Consider the following 9,349-nt stretch of genomic DNA (forward strand, 5'->3'; position numbering starts at 1 on the left):
ATAATAATAATAATAATTATAATAATACAAAAATGATTTAGTCGTGGCAGTTGTAGTTGCCCATGTTAAGCATCTTTATATTGATTCTTGACCTTTGACCTCTCACCTGTAGGGCTCTCAGAAGGAGTTTCCTGTGAACATGGGAGGCAGCGATGTGTGTTATTTCTGCAGCCGTCGCGTTTATGTCATGGAAAGGCTGAGCGCAGAGGGAAAGTTCTTCCACAGGAGCTGCTTCCAGTGCGATCACTGCAGCACCACATTACGCCTCTCTAACTACGCTTACGACCAGCTACATGGTGTGTGCGTGTGTGATGAACCACTTCATACTTTCACTAATAAAATGATCATTATCAGTGCTTTGTGTTTTTAAGATTTTATGCTTAAATCCAAAACAATAGGTGTTTAGCTTTTAATAGATGTAGTCACAAGATGAGCGACACAGCGTGTGAAATGGCCTGTTGTTTTGTGTTGCTGTAGGCGGCTGTTTTCGACCGCACAAACATCTCTTTTGTTACCATCGCACAGTCATAAGGTCTGAAATGTGTGTGTGTTGGGACAGGGCTTTTATTGTTGTGCAATAATGACAGTGGGGCAAACACACACACACAAACTGAAGGCCCTCAGAAAAATCCCTTTTAAAACATTTTAAAAAAAAAATAGGAATCAAAACACCAAAAGGTTGTAACTGATAGGGTCGTATAGATCACATGATTCATACACTTCAAGTTTAAAAAAAGAGGCGGCATTCGGATCGACTTAATGCAACAGTATAAATAAGACATTTAGTCCTTGCATCAGCTACTTTTTTATTTTCCTGCTCTCTTATGTCTTCTTTCTTTTGGTTTGTACAGGGAAGTTTTACTGTAAGCACCACTTCAGCTACAGAATGACCAGCGTGGCTCAGAGAAAGAGACCGGCCCTTCCTGTGGCCCCTCGACCTACTCAGGTAACCTCATCAGATCATATGTGCCCGATTTTAGATATATATAAAATAGAGATGTTTATATTTTATCATTATAATGACAAATTTGTGAATACATTTATGTAAAACAGGATTTTTTTTAAATAGTATAACCTTCGCCGTGATTTTTTTTATATATTTATTTATTTAGTGATGTCAAACAATTAATCATAATTAATCACATCCAAAATATATTTTTGTTTACATAATACGTGTGTGAGTACTGAGTATATTTATTATGCGTATATAAATACACAAACATGCATGTATATATTTTAAAAAATCTGTTTATATATTACGTATATTTATATAAATAATAGGAATATAAATATATACATGTAAATCAGTTCAAAAAGTTTTTATTTACTTTTATTTATTTTACTTGTGGTAACATGTTATATTAAGGTGTTTTTATTGCACATGCTACATGTACTAATGTACATATACTAATAATGACAATTAATTATCCATAGTTACATGCAAGTAACAAGCAAACTAAGTCAAATCCTATCCTTAATCATATAGTAAGCACAAGTAGTTAAGTAATATTACTCAGTACTCAAATGTATAATTATACTTTAAAAATGATACCTTTAAAATAAAGTGCAAGCTTATTTGTTTATGCATTTATTTATGGCCTTGTTTACATGACTTGTCTGTGTTTCTGTCTCTCAAGGCTCCCCCTGCTCCATCCTCGGCTTCTACGTCTTTGTCCTCTTTAGGATCAGTGGGCACAGCGACCCCACCAGACTCTTGGTCCTCCAGCACCCACCCAGACATTGTATCCAGCCTGGCCAAGAGACTGTGTGGTACACCAGAACGCATTGAGCTGGAGAACTACAAACCCTGCCCAAAACAACAGGACAGCCCACTGCAAGAGGTTCCAGAGGAGACGCTTGCACAGCACAACCTCAGTGCTAGCCTACAGGAGAAAAACACAGAGGAGCAGTCCAGGTATAAAACATGCTCCTCTTATGTTACTAATGTTTACTGGCATGTTTTCCTTGGATAAATCTGTCTCTTTTTTGGCTTTAAGAGCTCTGAGTCAGACCTAGAGGAGGAGGAGCTTGCCTGGAAGAAGGAGGAGGGGCCGAACATCAGGACCAATGGAGAGAGTGAGTTAGATCTGGGGGAGGAGCTAAAGGAGGAAGAGGGAGATGAGAACCACGAAAAACAAGGAGAGGAGGGGGAGGATGATGAGGAGGAGGAGGAGGAAGAAGGAGAAGTTTCAGAAGAAGAACAAGACAAGGGAGAGTCTAGTGATGGTGGGTGTTTTTGCTCATTTTCTTTAGAAAGGGCTCTTATAACATGGATAAAGTTTATCTTGTCTGACTTTGTAGTTTGTTTATTTAAAAAAAATCATCTTATGATAAGGTATTGTTTGATTTAATGTCTCTCAATATCTGTTTTTTGTTTCATATTTCCACAATATGTTTGTGTGTGTAATTGTATACGAGGTGGATGTTGCCATGCTTGTTTGTATGTTTGTTGTTGTGCATTCTCCATTGAATGTGTGTCTGTTTTGGGGTGTGTTGATGTGTATGTGTAGAGGGTGAGTACTGCCCTTGGGAGAGGGAACGGCTCTCAGGGGTGTGGCTTGAGGAAGAGGAGGCTGGGTTTGTTAAAGGTAGCACCGCCCCTGACTGTTGATGGCCTTAATTAACCTCATTTGCATTATTTTAAATTAAAAGATGTTTTTGCAGATTATTTCGTTCGCAGGCTGTGCATGATAAATAGTGTGTTTTAAATGTATGTATATTTTGCAATTGGCTTTTTATAATTTTGGGTTATGCTATGGAAATACTTTGCAGTTGTTTTAGTTTGCCTGTTTTGTATATTTTGCAGATTTTAAGTCACTAACTTAAACAATGTCCTAACCAGGTATGACATGATAAGTTTTCACACAGCAGTTTATTTGCTCACAATGAAAGCAATAATGATGCACAATGTAAACACTTGTTACTAATCACAACACTACATAGTGTAAGATTCACTAAGAGTTCACTAAGGTTTGTCACATCAGAAATAATAAAAAAAGGCAAACTGTGACTATGCCTGGTTAGCACATACTTTTAATCACATTTGCTGTTCATGAAGTATAAAAAAGAAGCTAGCCCACTTTATAGGTGTATATATATAATAATATTTAGCTTGTTTTACTTTACATTAATTGTGCTGTGAATTGTTGAGAATTCCTAGTTCCTGAATATAGTTTTTTAAAAAGTGAAAATCCTCCAAAACAAAAAAAAATTGTTCTATAGTTGATACAGTTACCAAAATTGAATCTTTACAGTTTTATCTTTTTCAGGATGCTTCATGTCATTGCTTGTTTAAGAGCAACTGAACGGCTGCACCGCTTTCCCACAAAACTATTTTATTAAGTCGATTCTATAACGTCTCTAGAATTCTTTCTTATTCCAATAATTTTCTTTCCTTATCCTTTTATGCTTTTAAAAACTAGAGTCTTATGAAGAATACAGTGACAACACAGATATAGACACCAGCTCAGTGAGAGACTCCAAACCATGTGACCAACAGGCAGAAGAAGAGTCCGTTTCATTGCAACAGTCATCTACAGAGCCCCGACCATCCTTGAAACCGCCAGAATCAAATCCCACACCTGAGCTGTCGTCAAATCTAGAGAGTCCACCAATCAAGAGGTCAGAGGTTGTAGAGGAGTTCTGGCTGAAGAGTGCTGAGATCAGGAAGAGTTTAGGCCTGGAACCTCTGTCTAGAGAATGTGACCCCAAGCATACAGCAACCCAAACATCTAATGTTAAAGAGAGCTTCTACACCTCAGTCGCCTACATACCGTCCTGCAATACTAGTTTTACCAACCAAACGGCAAGAAACTGTGACTCCAGCACACAAACTCCATCTCAAAGCACGTCCCCGCCTGAACCATCTCACACTATGGATGGCGATACAGGTGTCGCTTTAGAAGACACAATAGGCCGCTGTTCTGTAATCCACAGACTGAGCATCACAGTAGAAGGTTGCGTGATGGGTGACAAGTTGGATTTGGACCTCAACTCCACCTCATTTGGAAATGAAAACGTTTTAAACTCAGACGCAGGTCTTCCTACTCCTCCGTACAGCCCGTCTAATTCCCCTCTTGTCGGCAAGCAATGTCGTGCCCTTCACCATTCTGAACCCATACTGGACCGAGAGGTTATGGTCTTCTCATCGACCTGCCCTACTCCTGTTCCACAGCGAGACTGTTTTAAACCTGAGCTCGATCAAGCTCATAGTCTTCCTCCGGATGAAATTGAGATCCTGTGCGGAAACGAGGCCGAAGGGGCATCCAGACTGCCGGAAAGATCTGGTGTCACAGAGCCCGAAGGCCAGACGGACAACCGTAGGCTGGAATACAGGCGGACGCTTCCTGACCGGTTGGTTGCTCCGCTGCTGGCAGGAGGACCTGAAGTCCGGCTTCGAAGGTCAGAAATGAAACTGTGGGGGGCAGACAACGGCATGGAGGAGAAGGAGAAAAAGCGCAACTCCCTGTTCTCACCCCGTAAAAGCAGGAAGAGCATGAACGCAGGAGCTGAGGCCCAGCGGGAGCCAGGAAAGCACAAATCCCTCTGGAAGACTGTTTTTTCGGTGTATAAGAAGGACAAAAAGAGGAAAGAGTCTGTGATGGTGGCGGAAACTCTACCTGCTGCAACTAACACAGAGAGCAAGCGGAAAGTGTCAGGAATCAACAGAACATCAGGTGAGATGGATGGATGGATCTATAAATAACCTGTTCCTCATGAACATAACTTTAATGGTGTTTTCACACTCTAGACCTGTGCTTCCGGAAAAATCCCAGTTTCTCTGAAGACACAGACTTGTCCTGCCATGCTCTTCTAGATAGATGTCCTCTCAGAGCTCAGGTAATGTCAAAGTCCTCTCCCCTCTCTCTGATCCTAGAGGTGTGAGACCTCCCCAGTCTCACACCTCTAGAATGCAGATGTTAATGTTACTCTGCATATTTTCCAGGGCAACCACTCCAATAGGAATCCATGCAACTGTAAATTTAGCAGCATGGTTTGAAAATGACTTCAGTGTGAGCTGTGTTTGCCACATTGTTGACAATAGACTTAATTCCGCTGGCTTTAGAATTAAATGGGGACTTTTTGCTGTTATGCCTTTAAAGGGATAGTTAGCCATAGACTCCAGGCATGTAAATGTGGTTGCCATGTTGGAATGGTGAACTTGACGTCATTCACAATGCTGTAGGTTCACACAGCACCGTTGAGCCATTCTGTGCAGGACTGTAGCATCTTTCGAATAGTCATTGATTACTATAGTGAATGATGTCAAATCAAGACTGCTACAATATAGTGGACAGCGTACATATTGCGGCCCATAGAAACAGTCACTAATGAGGCATCTATGAATATTTGTCTGTGTAGTTAACCCCAAAATAAAATAAATTCCTTAAATACTCACACTTATGTTAATCCTAACTTTTAAGACCATCTTCAGAACATTAATTAAGATATTTTTGATGAAATCCGAGAACTGGGTTCAAGTGCATCATGAGACTTCTTTAATGATGTCTACTACCTTTCTAAGCCTTGAATGTTGCAGCTGCATTGCTATCTATGCAGGGTCAGTAAACTCTCAGATTTCAACAAAAAGGTCTTAATTTGTGTTACAGAGATGATCGAAGGTCTTACGGGTTTGGAATGACACAAGGATGTGTAATTAATGACTCAATTTTAATTTTTAGGTGAACTAGACCTTTATGTAACAAGCCTTTTCACATGATATGCTTTGTATCAGATGTCCAAGGACTTCAGAGTGATTCATTTTTGTAGCTTTGTTCCAATGAAACTTTGCCAGTTTTAACTTTTCCACTCATCTTCTTTTTGTATAGATTTTTGCCCTTTACGTTTCCGCACGATCCTCTTCAGTCTTCAAATATTGTCAGTCTTTCTGTATACAGCAATAAGGCTCATTGCTTGGCGCTTATACATGACTCATTTATATCTGAGTGTGGAGTTATTGGAGTTATTTAATGCTTTGTGAGTTTTATTATTAAACGTTGGAGGTATTTAATGCCTTTTTCCTGGCTGTTCTTTTAGCTGTGGGAAGAACTGTCAGATATCAAGTCAGACCTTCTGAAAGAAACAATATATGAGGAGGTCCATGAAGGGGATGAGGTATCAATGACAATAAATTGTTTTCCAGATTTTAGATTGTGGAAGCTGAACGTAGGGTGTGGTTAATAGCACATAGACGTGTGTTTGTGCTGTGGTTACATCAAAATACAGAGTATACAGAATATAAATTAATTCAGTTTCTGCCTTTTCTCTCCCGAGTCGCTTTATGTGCCTCATGCATTGGCATTCAAGAGAGCGTATGCGGTTAAGGTAGCATCTTTTTATTTCACATGTGTTGAGCCCCTTTGATCTTTAAACCCATTGGCTAAAGCAGCAACACTCAACATCTTGTTTCTCGATAGAAACATAGCGTTTTGCCAGAGATGCCGACCAAGGCAGCCACCCCAGAGTCGTCATGTCCATCAGAGGTGGTAGGTGTTTGGGTGGTGTTCCCGGACCCTTCCAGCATAAGTTTCTGTACCACGCTGTTTCAGAGAGCGGAAACGGAGGAGGAACTCAACGCCAAGCTAACACGCAGGGTGCAGAGAGCAGCACGGAGACAGGCCAAGCAGGAGGAGCTCCGGAGGCTGCACAGGGCACAGGTGTGTGTGCGTGACGTGTTTTCAAGCATGCTTGTTTATGTGTCTCTTAAAGAATTTGTATTTATATGTGTGCCTGTCATCTCAGATAATCCAGCGTCAGTTGGAGCAGGTGGAGGTCAAGCAGAGGCAGCTGGAGGAGAAGGGTGTAGCTGTGGAGAAAGCACTCAGAGGCGAAGCAGGTATCTGTCGATCTCTTCTCACCATCTTGTGGTGGATGAGCCTCATGAATCAGAGTTTTATAGAAACTTTTAAATTGCTAATTGATTTGTAAGATTCAGAACTGCATTGTGTAAATACAAAAACGTGTATATACATATTTCCAAAATATATACAGAATGTGTGTGTATCTACACACAATAAACAACCACAGTACACATACTGCACATACAGTATATTATGGAAACAAAAACTTTTGTATTGAATGTGATTAATTGTGATTAATGTTTTGACAGCTCTAATCACACAATATATTTTAAACATTATATTATTTTATTATATTACAATATAACTTTACAACTTTAATATTACTTGTGTACGTTGTTTAATGCAATAATCCTGATCTTAGTCAGTCTCATCAGTAAAAATATTAAAGAAAAATAAAGAAAATAATATTAAATATGTAATTTTGCTTTAAATAATCAAATAAGTATAATCATCTGAATAATACTAAAACGTTGATTGAGAAATTAACCGTGCTAAAAAAGATTAAACTAGCCTAATCTGGTTTGGTAGTTTTAGCTGGTTTCAAATGGTCTTAGATGGTTCAAAACCATCATGGCCCAGCTAATCTAGCTGGTCTTCCAGCCTGACCAGTTATGAAAAGCCCAAAACCATTTTAAAACCAGTCCAAAGGGCTGCAAACCAGTTTAACATATTTTTTTTAACAGAAGGTGGCTTATTTTTATAAAATGTACCTTGCATATAAGTGTATTTTGCGTTTTAACCTTAAACTTTACAAATGTTTTTATTTTGTTAATTTATTCATTTACTTAATGTTTCAGCCGTTCTTGCAATACATATGATGTCCTATGAAATATCATTATCCCTCATTGTTGTATATTGTCACCTCTCATACAGTATATTTGTTTTCAAAGTCTTGCATTTGTCAACAACACATTTCCTTTCATTTTAATGCTACATTCACTGCATTCGCATATTTAGATAAAACAGTGACGGAGCAGTGCAGCGTATTCAGTTCTCATTGAATTCTAATGGTCAGAATCCTCTTGATGTGTCCTTCCTTATGATATAGACTTCTGGGAAGACTCTAGTACATCAAACCTTTTGGACGTACATCTGGGTGGTATGTACGACACATTTGACTTAATGACACTAACAAACACGTTTACCGCCTTACAGCTTCATGGTGTGTTAATGCAGATTAAACAGGCATTTTAGTGGCGTGAAAACAGGCTTTCTGGCTTTATCGTGCCGTGGACCCTGTCCTGTCTGCTTGTGGTTAGTTTTGAGTTTGAATTAAATCTGGACCCTAGTGCTCGCATTAGTTAGTTTGCTAACTGCTGCTGGCTATGACTGTATGAGATGAAGTTTCAACAGCTGGTGGAAATACAAATCAATTTTTTGTCGGGAAAGATGGTGGGGTTTTTTTAATCAGCTATTTCCGCTTTTACTTTGGGCTAACCGGTGGCCTACTTTCTGAGACCCATTTCAGCTTCACACCTCACGTTCCTCCATTATTCCCATCCTTGCTTGGTTGCATTCCTGAATCCTTCCTCTCCCTCTGCCTCTTTTTTTTTCCTGCCTGTCTCTGCGGTCTTAGTCGAGCCCTTTCTAGGTTCCCCTCGTAGAAGACCTGTCTATCTCTGTCCTTGCTGTTCCTCAGAAGGTAACACCTCCCCAGTCTCACACCTCTAGTGCGGGTTGTGTAATAGCACTACATTCTAAAGCCTTTTACTTTTCTCTCCTCTCTTCTCTTCCTTCCCCTGCCCTGCTGTACGCAGCCAAAGCTAAAGGGACAGAGCACGATCATTCAGTTTATGTCTGTACAGTCTTTTTTCTTTATGTAGTGCAAGAGCCTCCACTTCACCAGCTAAGTACGTTAGTCTCTCTTGTAATCTCTAATTTTGTTCTGTAACCTTTCACAATGAAGCTGCATGGGCATGGCAGGTTATTGGCTGTCAGTACATCTAAAATGTCATATCCTGTCTTATTTGGGAACTGACACCGCGTGTACGTGTGCTGTTTGTTTTTGTCTGCTTGCACGTTTTGATCAATTTATATACACTACTTTTCAAAAGTTTGGTGTCAGTAAGATTTTTTTCAGCAAGGCATGCATTGGACTGATCTTAAGCAACAGTACAGACGCAAAAGGTCAAAAAATGAAAAAATCTTCCACAGTTTCCATAAAAATATGAAGTAGCACAGCCGTTTTCAACATAATAAATGTTTCTTGAGCACCAAATCAGCAAATTAGAATGATTTCTGAAGAAGCATGACACTAAAAATGGGAATACATTACATTTTAAAATGTATTAAAATAGAAAACTTTTTTTAACTTTAAGCATGTTTCACATTTTTATGTATTTATTCATTATATAAATGCACGCACAGATTTAAGAGGTTCAAAAACATTAAAAGGTCTTAATGACCCCAAACCTTTGAACAGTAGTGCAGTTCATAAGCAGGGTCCAAAGATCACTTTTTGAAGTGTGTGTGTGTGTGTGTGTGTATAT

The 9,349-nt window shown here is 39.3% G+C and overlaps 1 protein-coding gene across 1 annotated transcript in view; it reads left to right on the forward strand.

The window, feature by feature from the left end:
* LOC122363070 (protein-methionine sulfoxide oxidase mical3a-like) overlaps positions 1–9,091 on the forward strand; it is a 24,649-nt gene extending 15,558 nt beyond the window's left edge. The window contains exons 16-27 of the mRNA XM_043264964.1: positions 113–296; positions 852–946; positions 1,638–1,915; positions 2,000–2,226; positions 2,511–2,588; positions 3,423–4,676; positions 4,751–4,839; positions 6,549–6,656; positions 6,742–6,835; positions 7,909–7,959; positions 8,437–8,502; positions 8,618–9,091. Of these exons, the coding sequence (XP_043120899.1) occupies positions 113–296; positions 852–946; positions 1,638–1,915; positions 2,000–2,226; positions 2,511–2,588; positions 3,423–4,676; positions 4,751–4,839; positions 6,549–6,656; positions 6,742–6,835; positions 7,909–7,959; positions 8,437–8,502; positions 8,618–8,751 (2,658 nt within the window). The 3' untranslated portion in view covers positions 8,752–9,091. The remainder of the gene's footprint in view (positions 1–112; positions 297–851; positions 947–1,637; positions 1,916–1,999; positions 2,227–2,510; positions 2,589–3,422; positions 4,677–4,750; positions 4,840–6,548; positions 6,657–6,741; positions 6,836–7,908; positions 7,960–8,436; positions 8,503–8,617) is intronic.
* Positions 9,092–9,349: the final 258 nt, after the last annotated feature.

The sequence above is a fragment of the Puntigrus tetrazona genome, chromosome 18 (assembly GCF_018831695.1).
Source record: "Puntigrus tetrazona isolate hp1 chromosome 18, ASM1883169v1, whole genome shotgun sequence".
NCBI lineage: Eukaryota > Metazoa > Chordata > Actinopteri > Cypriniformes > Cyprinidae > Puntigrus > Puntigrus tetrazona.